Consider the following 15,053-nt stretch of genomic DNA (forward strand, 5'->3'; position numbering starts at 1 on the left):
CTCCCTATAACTCCATTTTCTCAGAGAAGGCATTCCTGATTTTTTTTTTCTGCTGTTTGGTTCACATCCTTCAATTTATGAAAACTCCTATTAGGGTTGAAATGGTTGAAATTTTCCAAGATAAATTGTCTCTGTGCCCAAACAGTCCCTCAGGCTCTGTTTGCTTGCAATTTGTGGGGTGGAATCCTCCCTTGGAAATGATGTGGCGGAAAGAGATAATAGAAGTAGAAGAAAAGTGGTACCTATGGAAAGGGAATGTTCTCGGTGTTTGAGGTTGTGGGTAAAGTGAAGTGTAGAAATAAGAGTGAATATCAACTACTACCCCATCATTGGGTTTGTTTGGATGTAAGTAATATAAGAGGATGAAACAAATCTATATTTACGTTTCTTTACTTTCATTTTCCTCTTGATTTGAGAGGAAGCTAACTCAATGCCGGGGCGTAAACACGTCTTGTAGCCTATTGGGCTTCTATGAAAGATCTCTCCCATCAATGATTCTACTAGACTAGGCACTTGCAGCTTTTGTGATGTGTGCCTCAATTTGACTAATTAAGCGTTTCTTTCCGCTATCAGCTTCATCGGATTCAGGAGCCTAATGTCACGGGCTAAATGTTTGAGCAGCGGAATAACCTGTGCCGCGTCCCGACATGCACGAATGCTAGTGCAAGCCTTCAATCGTGCAAGGCTTTAAAGGCCCTATACGCCAACACCCCTTGATGCTTAGAATGTGCACACAAATTCTAAGTTGTTCAACAGGCTGCTACTTGATCAGATCTTGACATGCGCTTCTAAATACCCACACTTATGATCAACCTGCATCACGAGTACATCGAACATAAGGCCTTGGGGCCCAATGCAAAGTCCATTGAGTATGAGGCATGACGATGCCACGCACAAATCCGCCAAGCACACCCCTTGATCAGTCCATTGAGTATGGGGCTTGATCATCCAAGGAGCAAGATGCCCCATGGACTGATCCGCAAGGTGTACACCTCGCAAGGGCAACCAGGGTCACCCCGGCACGAACTCATGGAAGGCCCAGAGATTGGACAGCTCACAAGGCGTACCGCGGTGCAGGAGGCAAACAGTATAGCTAGCCCCTTGCACCGGTCCGTACGCGCAATGCTTGTGGGAACCCAACCCAACATGCACCGTCTTTGGCCCCCATCCTCGACTAAAGAAACTGGAGCATCCTTGTGGATAGCTCGCATTCCACACCCAAAGCTCCCTTAGGGCATGCCTACGAGTTGAAGTATGATTTCTTGCTATGTGCGTCAGATGCACAAGCAAGTCCTCTTGCAACTCATGAGCAAATCGCCAACTCTCCCTATAGAGTTTGGCCAACCAACCCCCTTAACCAGGAGTGGCAACCAAATGTGCTATAAATGACTACTTCTCAAGACGCAACAAGACAAGGTATGTTTGGATTTTAATACTGATTGTGTCCTGAACTGTTTGAACTGTTTTCCCGTGACACTAGCCTCATTGAGGTGCGAAAGCCGCTTACGCTAAAAAAAATCACATTAAAAAAGCTCACGTTCATTTATGAAAAGTCAACACATTTTCCACTTTTTTAGGCGCATTACACTTTTTCGCTGCTGTACTTTGCATAAATCAACCAATAGGGGCGCCCTTGGAGCTGATTTTTGCAAGTGCGCCCTTCATTCTATCATTCCTCGAGGAAAATATGTACTTTTAATAACAGACCCAAAATAATCGGGGATGTTGATTATTTATTCTAAAGAACCTCTTGGTCTCAGCCATAGTGATGTGTGGGGGGTCCTACTTCATCTACGTCTATATTTCAATGTCATGATGTATTCATTGAGGATTTTGGTAGATATATCGGGATGTTTTTCTTAGAAGATAAGCATAAGATGTTACAATGTTTCAAGTTCTACCATGTTCTTTCCATTTGAGGATCAAGCTGTATGGATATTCACTATGGAAATGAGTAATGGGGAACACCATTTCTTGGTAGACAAACTATCAATTTCTATAACTTCATCTTAGCTTGTGAGTGCGTGTTAACACCATTTTCAAAAACTAGCAGTCGGTTTTAATAGAAAAGAAAAGAAAAGATAAAATCTCTCCCAAATGGGTTGGGTCAAATTAAATTTTGATGGAAGTTCGATCCGCAACGAGGGTCGTGCCGGTATTGGTGGCTTGATTCGTAATTCTTTGGACGTAGTATTAATGTCTGTTTCTGGATCGGCGGGTTTTTGGGATGCGAATGAAGCTGAAGCTGAAGCTGGGGCATTGCTTTATGGCCTAAGGTGGTACTCAACCCATAACTTGGGCTCTCTTATCATTGAAGGGGATTCATCGAATGTGTTGGCTTGGGCTTATAGCTTGACTGTGTTACTGCTGAGATGCAGGATTTGGTGCTAATTATCAGCCCTCAAATCCAACATTTAAGACAATCGGCCAATATGAATGCAGATGTTTTGGTGAAGGAGGGTGTGAAGGCCAGAGTGGAAGTTTCCAATGCCTTCCTCAAGCGGGGGTGTGATAATTAATTACTCCATGTCCTCTCAACCCCTCTTCATATGGGATCTGGATTTTGGTTTTGTTTTGTGTGGCCCGGCCCTTTTATTGTATTTTTGCCTTGGCTTATTCTCTTATGGGGACAGGTTGTTCCCTTGGTTGTAAGTTTGAGTTTTTGTGGGAATGAAAATGGTTTACTTTAGGGGAAAAAAAGAAGCAGCAGCTTGTGTGTGGGGTGTTAGTAGTGATACCTCCATGTACAAAGAAACATAAATCTGTCTATCTGACATCCGTTGTGTCTCTCTGATCGAATTGGGCAATTCATCCCCTTAGGAGGAGGATCAAGCTCACTATAATTGTACTCTTACATTTCTTTTGGGAACATCTTGTCCCCATTTTGATGCATTGGGCTTTCATTATCAATAAAAGTTAACTTCAAAAGAAAGAAACATAAATCTGAAACGAACAGGGCCAAAATGATATTTTCACCTGCCTTCTAAGCACTTCCATTGCCCTTTTGTTTATCTTTTCTGAAAACGACTATATTTTTGGAAAAGGCAAACCAAAAGATGCGAATATGACACCAATATTTAGGAAAAGAAAAACAAGAGGTGGAAATACTGGAAAAGGGGGTGGGCTGGAAGTAAAAATGGAAGCCAAAGCCCAACCCAATTTTAAAGAGGACAGCAAGAAAAGGCCATAAACCAGATGCCAACACAATATAAAGAGAAGCTGCAAAGTAAACCCATAAGCCAAAGCCCAACCAAATTTTAAGTATGGCCTGAAATCAAGCTCATGCTAAGCTCCAAACCCAGCCCAAGGTTGCGTCATACACTTGTACTTTCAGGCTAGGTCAGCCCAAGTTTCACCCTGAATGCAAAATCCAATGATCCTGTTTGGCACCGGCATTCGAGAATCCATGGATAACAGCATTTTGAATGCCAGTGCCCCTAGTAATTAAACCTGCATTTTGAATTTGCCAATGACTGAGAATCACTACTGTATAACTATAACCCAAGACAATGTAAAAACAATGATAAAGAAGAGAAGGCAAATAACAAACCAAAAACAGAGACAAAAATATGAGAAAATTATCAGTTTCTTGAGGATTCAAATCCTCCTAACCTCATAGCTTGAGCTGTTTCACGTTCTGTATCACCGATTCTTGCAGCCCACTTGCACTCCCAATCTCCTCTATCCGAACAGATGGCCTCACTGAAGGAGGAGGAGGGGGCAGAATCATTGGTGGCCCGTCTATCAATGCCACTGGAGCTGGAGCAGCAAAAACTGGAATCGCAGGTCTTATACGAACCGGCGGTGCAATTCGCAAACCGGGCCCCATCACATGAGCTTGTCGGCCAGGGGGTGGTGGGAGTGGTGGGGCCGAGTAAACTGGCACTGCCGTCCTTATCGTCACAGGTGGAGCCATTGCATGGTATGGGGGTCGGTAATGCCGGACCGGTACATATGGTGTTGCTCCGGCGGCCGGGAACTTCTGCGGACGGGACCCAGTAAGTAAGAAGGGTGATGCCGATGGGGGGCCTTCATTCATGATCGGAGACATGGGCCTGTTCCTTGGAGTCGTTTTGGGACGGATTAAAGGTAGGATTTTGGATCCAGTGACTTGGGACGGTTGCGAGATGGATAGCTTTTGATCATGCATTGGGATTGCCTTCGGAAATGGCAGTGCATGTGGTGAATTTGCAGTTGCCAATGCCAGCTTTTCCTGCAAGCGGTATTTTAACAGAGCTCTGGCAATGGTGATCTGTTCTTGCTCATCGATGTTCTCTGTCTCTGAGGAAGAGCTCACAGATTCTTGTGCCACTGGCCAGAAAATGTATGTCAGAGGTCAAGTATCAGTCTTTTTATACATAAAAAACTTGGTTGAAATAGACAATCTAATGGGCCAGGCTTGGGCAGAGCAAGTACCACCAAAATTAATGAAGGGTTCTGAGCAAGCATACCTAACGATAAATTAAATACAGTATTTATTTAACACTGGCAAAAAGGATAAGCAATTCTGTTTATGAAAAGATTCATAAAAGTTCCAGTGTCTTGCCCATAATTTCACACTTTAACATAAGCAAGTAAGTCTAATTTCCAGTATGGAATTACATGCAAATGTTTCAATGATCCTTAACCAAGATAGTTACGATACTATAGCACTTCCATCAAAAACCCAAACCGGCAATGAAGTTGAGTGACAGAACTCAAGTCAGGGACAAACCGGGGACCAGTTAGCTAACATCAAACCAGTATTGGTCCCTGAGTGAGCCCAGGGACAGCCATAGTTATTTGATTGCAAAATGTTTAATCCTCTACCCATCAATCCACAAGGAAAAAAATGAAAGACATAAAATTGTTTTTTCTATGTTTTCAAGGAGTTTTGATATGGAAGATAAAAAAATGAAATACCTAAAATTGTTTTTTCTATGTTTTCAAGGAGTTCTGATATGGTTTTCGGCGTACCTGCAAGTAATCTGAACCCCCCCCCCCTCCCTCTTCCAGTGTTCTAAAAGGCGGCCTGGGCGGCCCGCGGAAAAAAACGCAGAAGAGGAATAGGCTAGATGCTAAATAGTTTAAAGAAAAACGTAGAAGTGGAATAGGGTAAGTGTTAAAAATAGTTTAAAGAAAATTTTAAAGATTAAAAGTTTTGCTACTAATATACTAATACTTGCATTTTCTTTTTTTAGATTCATACAAAGAAGAGGAATAGGCTAGATGCTTCAAGATTGAACAATCTTGTTTATGTTCAATTCAATGCTAAGCTCCTCAATGAGAAGAAAAGGATGAAAGAACGAGGAGGAGATGTGTTACTAGCGAATGAAGCTAGTAAGGCCCAAGGATGGATAGTGGATGGTGGTGACGAAGAAGAAGAAGATGAAGTCTACCCCGGTTCGGGACTTACTTGGAGAGTGGTTGGAGAGGCAACAGGAGCAGATGATGCTTTAGAACCTCGGAGGAGTAGAAGAGTTGGTGGTAGTTCTTTTTCTTCCTCTCGTACCATTCCCAGGAATGTAAGAGAACTTGATGAACATAATTTTCAATTGGATGATGAGACAGAGGATGAGGGGGTAGATGGGGAGATTGCGTTTGAACGCTCAGATGAAGATAGAGTCTTGGTCTTGGAGGGAGAGGATAATGATTGGTGAAGACTGAAGAAGTGCTTGGATTTTAAGCTTTTTTTTGTCATGGATTTGTGTTGTATTGTTAAATACATAAATTATTAAGTACTTTATGCTTAATTTCTTATTATGTTTTTGACTTTTTGTTATTATTTAATGTTTAGTGCTTATGCATAAAATTGTTTGGATTATTATGTATTCAAGAATTTATATTTTATATAAAAAATGCAAGATATTATGAAAATATATTAATATCTAAAAAAAAATGAAAAACGCCTAGGCGCTGGGAGGTCAGTCAGCTGCCGCTTTCTAGAACACTGCCCCCCCCCCCCCCCCTCCAAAACCCCAAACCACCACCCACCCCGTGGGCAGTATTAGTTGTACCACCATTACATGCATGTATGAGCAGACACCATATAAATTCTCAATTTCAAGATATTACAAGAACAAGCATTTTCCTATTCTTATAGTCATAACATCAAAAAATTCAAAATAAAAGCCCACCCCAATGTTTAATGGCCCAAGGAAGGCCCAACCCTAGGAACATCGGCAATGGATCTTGGCGACTTTGACAAATCCCCCTTATTCTGAAGTGTCCATTTGGTTTTCAATATAAACAACATCAACACTCCCTGGAAGCCATTAGAACCGATCAGGATGGACTTGGCTTGGCACTAATCTTGGTCGTCGATCTTTGCATAGGTCACTTAACATTTAGGATAAATCAAAACATTCTCCTAGTTGGCTTGCAAAGATCATGTCTTAACATAAGGATCATAACTTTAGGTGATATATAAATCATTCATCAAAACACAACATTCCGTCCAGCCAGATTACTAAAAAATATCATGTAACCATTACGATCTAATGGAACACTCCGTGAACTAGCAAAGGAAGAGGGACTGGAGTGGACAAAACTATTGCTTTTAAAGAGCATGGACATGATAAGCGATCAAGGCACCGACACTCCGCCACACGAGGAGAAATTGCACAAGCGTACTTGGAGCACCAATGGAACAAACTATTACTGGAGGCCAAGAGGAAGGAGGACGAGATCGAAGCCCTCACTGGCAAAAGATCATTGGAGGAGGTCTGTGTTCCTCTCCATAAACTCCCACACTTTTAAAAAGCCCTAGCCGAAGAAAAGGAGGCCTTGGAAGTGGAAAAGGATTCCAGAGAAGAAGAATGGGATACTATTGTCAGCCATGAGACCGCTCAGTCCAGGGACTCAATGGATGCAGATCTTAGCGGACAGATCAAGAGTTGCATGAATAGAGCTGAGAAGGGGGAGGAGGAGGACTGTGCGGATGTAGAGAACAAGGAACAACATGCCTTTCAAGAAGAATTTAGAAAAATGGTGAAGATGGGGAAGTCTTTGGGGTCGGGTTTGAGGAGAAGTGTCGAAGACAAAGGAGATGCTCCTGGATATTGATAAGTGGGACGCAGTGGAGAAAAGAAAAACACCGGCCAAAGGAAGCAGGGAGCTTAAGGCTCTTAAGAAATAGGGGTTTCTTAGGTCTTTGGCTGTAAATGTTTTTGGGTTTTGATATGTTTTGTTTTGGCGATTTTCTTTTTTGTTTTAATGGATGATGGTGCGTGTTTTTTCTCTTTCTTGAAGATTGACGTGTGTTGTAAAGATCTGATGACGGGAATCTTTGCCCCTACTCTGGAGGTGGATGTGAATTGAGATTAATGGAGTGTGCTTGAGGGACCTTGGGTCCTTCGCTGCTCGAGGATTTTCCTCTGTTTAATCTCTTCTTTATTTAGGGTTATAAGGGCATATGATATGGTTTGCTTATGAAAAGTTTTTGGTGGAAGCTTCAAGCGAGTAGTGATGGGTTTATACAAGAATCTTGCTTTCCTGGATTTTCATCTTTTATAATGAAGGGGATGAAATTGTAATGATATCCGAGAGGTGCTTGAGGAACTTTGGTTCTTCGCTGCTCGTGATTTCTCTTATTCGTGGATGGTTAGCCAACGATTGTACTGAAGGAATGAGGATTATAAAGGTCTGAGGGTATGATTTGGTGATAGTGTAAGTCTCGAATGGTGCTAACATTTGGTTTTTTGGGAATTAGGGGAAATTGTAGCTCTGTGTTTTATTTGGGAGGTGCAGCGTGGGCACCAATTGAACTTTTTAAGGGTTTCTTGATGGTGTTCTTTTTCTTTGCCTGTTTTTTGCCATTGGAGGGTACTCCACTGGCTGTCAGGATGTATGTAATGGGGTGGGACTACTTGTCCCCAATCTTTGTACATCTTGATTATATATATATATATATATATATATATATATATATATATATATATATATATATTTATATATATATATATATATGTCAATTTTCTAAAAAAAATAAAAAATAGAACACTCCGTGGCTATATAACTAGCAACCACACTAACATGAATATACATGAAAAGTAAACATTTCCAAAATTGCAATCGAACATAAAATGCAAACATGTCCAAAGCTGCAATCAAACATTGAGCTTCCTATTACAATCCATATAATGTGCACAAAAAACAAATTAAGCAGCAAAAAAATTGCCACAATATCAGAATCAGTAAACCAAATGTGATCGCACTAGTATATCTGAATACCTAATGCAAACTCCTACAAACAAGAGCTATCAAAAGTGTCAACCAACCCCCATGCGCGCTACATGCTCTCTAAATAGCTTTAGTAACAAGCCCTTAGTCAATGGATCTACCAACATAAGTGTTGTGCTTATGTGCTCAACAGGTACATATTGATTCTAAACTCTTTCCCTTAGAGCAAGAGACCTCAAATCTATATGCTTGAACCTATATCCAAACTTGTTTTTGAAAAAGAATAACGCTGCAGAATAATCACCTCAAGACCCTAAACAAAATTCTACAACCATAAGCATTAGCCGAAGCCTCATTACATGCAATAAATTCTGCCTCCATAGTAGATGAAGTCGCCATCTCTGTTTGAAGCTTCTCTGGAAAACAGTCCCTTCTGCAAGTATAAAATGTAACCAGACCAGGCATGTGGGTGTCCTGATAACCAACAAAGTTGCAATCAGAGTAGCCAATAACCTCAAGGCAATCAGATCTCCTAAACGTGAGCATAAGATGCAAAGTTCCTCGTAGATAATGTATAATCTTCTTGGCTACCTTCCAGTGATTCACAAGATTACTTTGGTATCTCCCAAGCATGCCAACATCAAATGATATATCTGGACGGGTACAGACCTAAGTATACATAAGGCTCCTAATTGTCGAGGCATATGAAATCTTCCTCATCTCATCAAATGATATATCTGGACGGGTACAGACCTACGTACACATAAGGCTCCTAATTGCCAAGGCATATGAAATCTTCCTCTTCTCATCTAGTTCAGTGTGTTCCTAGGACACTATAACTAAACACATCGCCCGTAACCAAATGAGCAGGACTAGCGGAGCACCATCCATGTTGAACCTCTTACGAACTTTCTCTATATATGCCTTCTGAGATAAACCCAGGCAATTCTCGAGTCCTATTCCGATAAATCTCAATTCCTATCCAGGCAACCCAATACAATATGGATGTGGTCCTTCCATTTGCTAAAGTTCGTCTCACTCAACTTCTCTATCCCGACCAAGAGATTGAATTCGTGTTTAGTGATGAAGACACAATTACTAGTATGCTCACTACTCACGACACCTACTTAGTCCACATGGGGGTACATTAGTTCAGTCCACGTTTAAAACCAATCCAACTTTTAAAAAAATCGGTCAGATTGCCGAGAACCATAGAAATACACAAGTGTGATTTGGGAGAGATACCGAGTGTGTCATCATGGCCCTTCCCTTGTCCTCTCAATGAAGATTGTACACAAGAAACCCATGAAAAAACCAAGAAGAAGACTCAAGAGGAACCCGAGATAAAACCCAAGAGAACTTTCTCTCTCTCTCTCTCTCTCTCTCTCTCTCTCTCTCTCTCTCTCTCAAGCCCCAAGAGAAAACTCACGCACGTTTTGTCTCTACTCTTTAGTTTCCCCCAAAAAAATCCTATAAGAGCCCTTTTTGTACTTTGTTTCCCACTAACCCCCACAATCCTATTCAATAAAGGAAAGTGGTGGTGGGAAACAAGGCAATTTTCCCAACAAAAAGTGACAAGGTTCAGTTTATTTATGCCACTTTTTTATTTAATTTAAGAATGTTTTATGCATAAAAACCGGATAAGAATTTGGTTGTCTGCTCAATGTACAGAACGCAGATGCACAAAGACTGGAACTCTAAAATAGGTCTTAAGGTGCCCACGATGGATGGGACATGGTTCAAAATCTTACTGACCAACTGATCCTACCCTATCCGGTTGAATGTGAATCATTGGCCATTTTAGTTTGACAGTTCACCTACAGCCATTGATCGTATACAGCTACAATAATCCAATTGGTGAGATACGTTCACGATGGCTCCTCGACCAGTTCCATTCATAATATGCGCGTCAATGTATGAAGGAGATTGGGACGGAACCAATACGGCTGTCCAAGAACTACTAAGACATATCTCTGCCTTTTACACTGGTACTATATATCATAGGTCTGTCACGACAAATACCATAGTTCCTCCACTTGAAAGAAAATCTGAAGTCAAAGCCAACCACTCCCTGTCGTCGGTCCTTCTTTTTTTTTGAATGGTCTCGCCGGTCTTCTTCACAAAACTGATAAAATTTAAAATGCAACCCTTTGAGAAGGAAGCTTAAACTCACGCGCCCAACCCACCCTCACCCCCCCCACCCCCCCCCCCCCCCCCCCCCCCCCCCCCCATGGCAAGATGAATTTGGGAATTTACCATTCAGACAAGACACCACTACAATGTCCCACTTAGTCAAAACCAAAACAACTTTTTTTTTTATTGGTGACTTATTAAGAAAATTAAACAGTTTCAGGTTTTGATTTTTCAGCAGGGCAGCTGGTGCTATCAAGGCCTGGACCTGATTGGAAAAGCATAACCCAGAGTCCCAGACCATATGTTTTCTAACTAACAAGACACATTTTGCAACATGATCTGTGGACTCATTCATTTAGTTTGCCTCCACTCAAAAGAAAATCTGAAGTCAGGACCAACTACTCCTTCTCGTTCGGGTCTTCACAGAGCCCATAAATTCAAATGCACCTTTTAGGAAAGAAGAATATATTTTAGGTATCTCCCATGACAAGATTAATTTGGGTTTTTACAATTCAGAAAAGACACCATTTCAGGCCAAAGTCAAGCCCAGCTACAATGACTTGCTCAGTCAAAACTGAAAACGACCTTTTTCTGAATGGTGACTTACTAAGAAAGTAAAGAACTGTTTTAGATTTTGATTTTTCAGCAGGGCAGTGGCGCTATCAAGGCCCAAACCTGATTGGAAAAGCATCGCCCAGGCCAATCAATCTTTTCCAAGCAGTACCAATCAAGGCTTGATCCTGATTGGAAAAGCGTCACCCGTGTCCATGATCTTACTTTCCCTCTTCTTTTTGCATGACAGGAATATTTTGAAAACCCAGAAGACAACGTTCAAAAAGGACCTAAGAACGATTGCATTTTGATTTAGACCTAGGAAACATTTAGCCATAGGAATATTGATATGAAAGATAGCAACAGAGGTATTTGGAAACTCTTACGTTGTTTTAGAGATGACCATGCGGCCATGGCTGCATTCTTCTCTGCTTGCTTCTTGTTCTTGGCCGGCTCGCCCGTGAATGTGATTCCAGCCAGCTCCACCATGCACGTGAATACAGGTAGGTGTCCGAGGCCTGAGCGGCAGGTTCTGTATACAGGTAATGCTGCTCCAACTCTTTGTGAAATCTCTTGTAACAGATTCTTGTACACACCCGTCTCATCCTGTCCAAGAGAAACTTCAACGTGAGAGAAGCAAACTCTGCAACTCACAGAATAGCAAATGGACATGTAACATAGAATGTCCTGTACATGCAGTATATTTATATTCCTTTATGGATAGCCAATATTGTAAGCAAAAATTCCCTTCCCTTTCAAAGAGGGAGGACTAAATCAAGATATTTACATGCCAAATTTTATACCATTACTAGAATATTATGGCTTTGATTGGCTAAAGGCAATCGTATATTTAACTTAAATGCATTTGTTCCAATTTTTCATTATTTATAATCAGGAAGATAATATAACTACAAAACAAATTTTAAAAACAAAAAGATTTAATGTGACAAATAAAATGAGAAGAGAAAAATCTAACATTATTAATGGGTTTGATCATAGTTGCCAGAGTGGAAAGCAAGTGCGAGAACCAATGCAAGAAGTGAAACCGAGAAGTGAGGGTTTAGAAAAGAGAAAATATGGGAAGCAAACATCTCTAAAGAACGTAAAGAGAGAAAAATTCGTGGGAATCGTTATTGAAAGGCAACATTAACCATGTAAGACGCCTTATTGGAAGTGAGCAAGAAGTACATAGAAAGAGGAGGATTGTAGTATGTTAGAAAGGATGAAGGGTTAATATAGATAAGGACTACAAGTAGAAAAGAAGACTTCGCAACAAATTAGAGTTGCAAATTTTAGGAAATTACAGTTTCACATGTTTTATTCATGCATATTTAATGTAAGGTTTTTGGAGAAAGATCCACGTAATTTTCATGTGAAACTTAAATTGAGTTTTCATGTTTTAAATGCATTTTTTTTAAATACACTCTTTCAAAATTATCAAAAGGAGAAAATATACTTCTAGGAACTAGGAAGAAATAATCACCTAAATAGGAAGCACTCTTAATTAAGAAGAAATGCGTAGGGAAGTGTTTTTGAAGCGTTCTTTCCCTAAATTTGGGAAGCAAGAAGAACTTTTCTTCCAAAGCGAGCTTCCCATCCAACTAGGAAGTTTCCTGTAGCCAAGGATTTGATATAATGACAGCTAAGAAGGGGGAAATCCCAAAGAGAAAGAGTTCTATGAGCCAGTGAAAAAGTTGTATATAAGAAATGGTGGAAGCAACCAGAAAAGTGAGTTGCAATATCATTTTCCTAATACATTTCGTGTATGTGCCATTAAATGTTTCCACAAAAATATTTTATTGTGCATCCAATCAATCCCTAAGAGAGCATTTTCCAAAATATAAAAAACATCTATAATAATCATCAAAATCTATTGTTATGCCAATAAGAGGTGTTTATGACAAGAAGCACATGAGAAGCTTGGTCGGAGCCCACCTTCATGATATCATTATCGTCTGGACCCATAGATCGGGGAGTCTCAAACTAGATGACAAACCCAAGAAATAACCCCAATCAAATATGCCTAGCCATTAAATGGAAGGACTTGAATGTGGAACATAGCTCAATATGTTCTTAACCAACCATTACCAAGCTATATTATACAACTACAGTGATTTTCAGATTACAATCATCTACCCTTTGGATGAAAAGGTCAAGGTCATGTTGATGTAGTTGGGATGGGCCTACATGAAAGTTGGGTTCAGACTACTCGGGACCGCCAGGCCTACTAAAGCCTTGACAGCTCCGAATAGCCCGGTTGGGCCAGCCCATGCATCACATATGCACGCACAAACACACAAACTTGGAACCCTAGTTGAAAAAATGGGTTGAAAATGTAAGCTGGGTCAAAACTGAACTTGAATTTTAGTCATGGGCCCGACCTGGAGCTGAGTCTGGGCCACACTAAGACCAAAATTTGGGCTTTCTTCTAGAAGTTTTAAGACATTGTTGGGCCCTGCCATGTTCAATTTTCACCCACTAAAAACTCTCCCCCAAGTATCACTCCTCCAAAATTTAATGGCAAAATAAAAAAATAAAAATACAGAGATAAAAATATAACATTTTTCATTAGTCATTGCATGCAAATGTTTCCATCGTAAATAACAAAATTAATAAATCCTTGAAAAACGACCCATCTTCAATACCACAGAATTAACAAAGGCACAGCTCAAGGGAAAAGACCCAAAAATATTTAAACCTCCGACGTGATCTCTCATGACTAAAAAGCCCACTTGTTCCCCCCTAATAAATCAAAATAATTTTGTCCAAACCCCATTTTTGTAATAATAATAAATAAATAAAATCAAAACATATATAAAATTTCTTCTCAGAGATACTTCCAACTTCCAAGAACCCTTCCCGATTTCCCATTTCTTAAATTACTACAAAATTTCGTCAGTTTGCCTCAAATTCTAGCCTTTTTTTAACCATTCCCTCCAAAAAAAAAGATCAGGGGCAATATAGTCATTTCACAATAACAATCGGCACCGGGAAATAATCACGGCGGTGTTCGAAAGGATGAAAACTCTGAGAAGAGAAGCGCACGATAAGTACATGTACCCCTGGCGCACATTAGCATCGAGCGATTAGGGTGGGAGCCAGGAGCCGTTCGGTAAACCTTAGTATGGAAGATCCTTAACATCCCAGCGCACATTAGCATGCCCACGGTGCAAGTTAGCACTTTTACCTTTTTTTTTTTTTTTTTTGGCATTTTAATCACTCAAAAATCAGAATTAAGTAAAGAAAAAACCATCAAACTCAGGTGGATAAAACGGAACAGAGAACATAAAGAATGTAGAAATGAAAAATCCTAACGGAAGAGAAACGGAACCCTAACGGGAAAACCCTGAAATCAGAGAATCGATTATTCTTACCAGAATCCTAGCGGCAAGAGAATGCGAGGGACCTCTGCTCGAGAGCGAATTGAGCGCCACCTCAGCCGCTGAGTGCTCAGCCTGTCTCAACGTTGTACAAAAGTTAGGGCTTTCGAAGATCTCGCCGTTAAAGTTAACGGAAGACTTGAATCTCGGCGCATGATCTGGTCCCTCTCTTATACACGAATAAGAAGGGAGATTAAAGCAACTCCTTTGTGCCAGCTCTTGAAGCTGGTTCTTATACATCTCTCCCTCTCAAAATACCCCCCAAAACCCTAAAAATCGACCGGAAAACCAGATCCGGCGGCCGGAAATTGGAAAAATTGATCCGGCTGTCAAGATCGCAGATCAAAATTGCGAACGGCCGGAAAATGTTAGTGTTTGTAAGGATTTTTGGCCGGAGGAGAGTTTCCGGCGAGATCGAGGGTTTAAGGACTTAAGAAGTATGTTGTTTTCCGGCAGAGAGAGATCTGAAAAACGGGGAGAAAAATAAGGGGGGTGGAGAGTCCTTTTTGTAAGGGGTACTAATTTTTTAATTTTTTTTTTCATTTGTTATTTAATTAATATTTTATATTATGATTTTTTTATATTTATTATTATATTACTCTCTTTCGTCGGTCAACTGCACGTTTGGCTGCATGGATGCGTTTGCATGAATACCTTTTTGTTGGATTTTCTGTTTTCTTTTTTGCCAATTATATATTCGCAGTTTACCCCCTCTAGGATTATTCGCACCACTCTTAACTTGAATTCTGGAAGACTTTTAACTTTTTATATGTAACAGTGGTGCGAATCATCCTACTGGGTGCGAATATATCACTCCTTTCTTTTTTT

The 15,053-nt window shown here is 40.5% G+C and overlaps 1 protein-coding gene across 1 annotated transcript; it reads right to left on the bottom strand.

Moving 5' to 3' along the window:
• Positions 1–3,470: 3,470 nt before the first annotated feature.
• On the bottom strand, positions 3,471–14,714 carry LOC143858785 (double-stranded RNA-binding protein 6-like). Its single transcript, XM_077369499.1, has 3 exons — positions 14,220–14,714; positions 11,232–11,451; positions 3,471–4,311 (listed from the first exon to the last, which is right to left on the bottom strand). Exons 1-3 carry the CDS (start codon positions 14,463–14,465, stop codon positions 3,614–3,616), a joined length of 1,164 nt encoding a protein of 387 aa, XP_077225614.1. The 5' UTR covers positions 14,466–14,714; the 3' UTR covers positions 3,471–3,613.
• Between the last annotated feature and the right edge of the window lie 339 nt (positions 14,715–15,053).

The sequence above is a fragment of the Tasmannia lanceolata genome, unplaced genomic scaffold (genome assembly GCF_043159265.1).
Source record: "Tasmannia lanceolata isolate RefF3 unplaced genomic scaffold, GAP_Taslan_0.1 ptg000026l, whole genome shotgun sequence".
Classification (NCBI taxonomy): domain Eukaryota; kingdom Viridiplantae; phylum Streptophyta; class Magnoliopsida; order Canellales; family Winteraceae; genus Tasmannia; species Tasmannia lanceolata.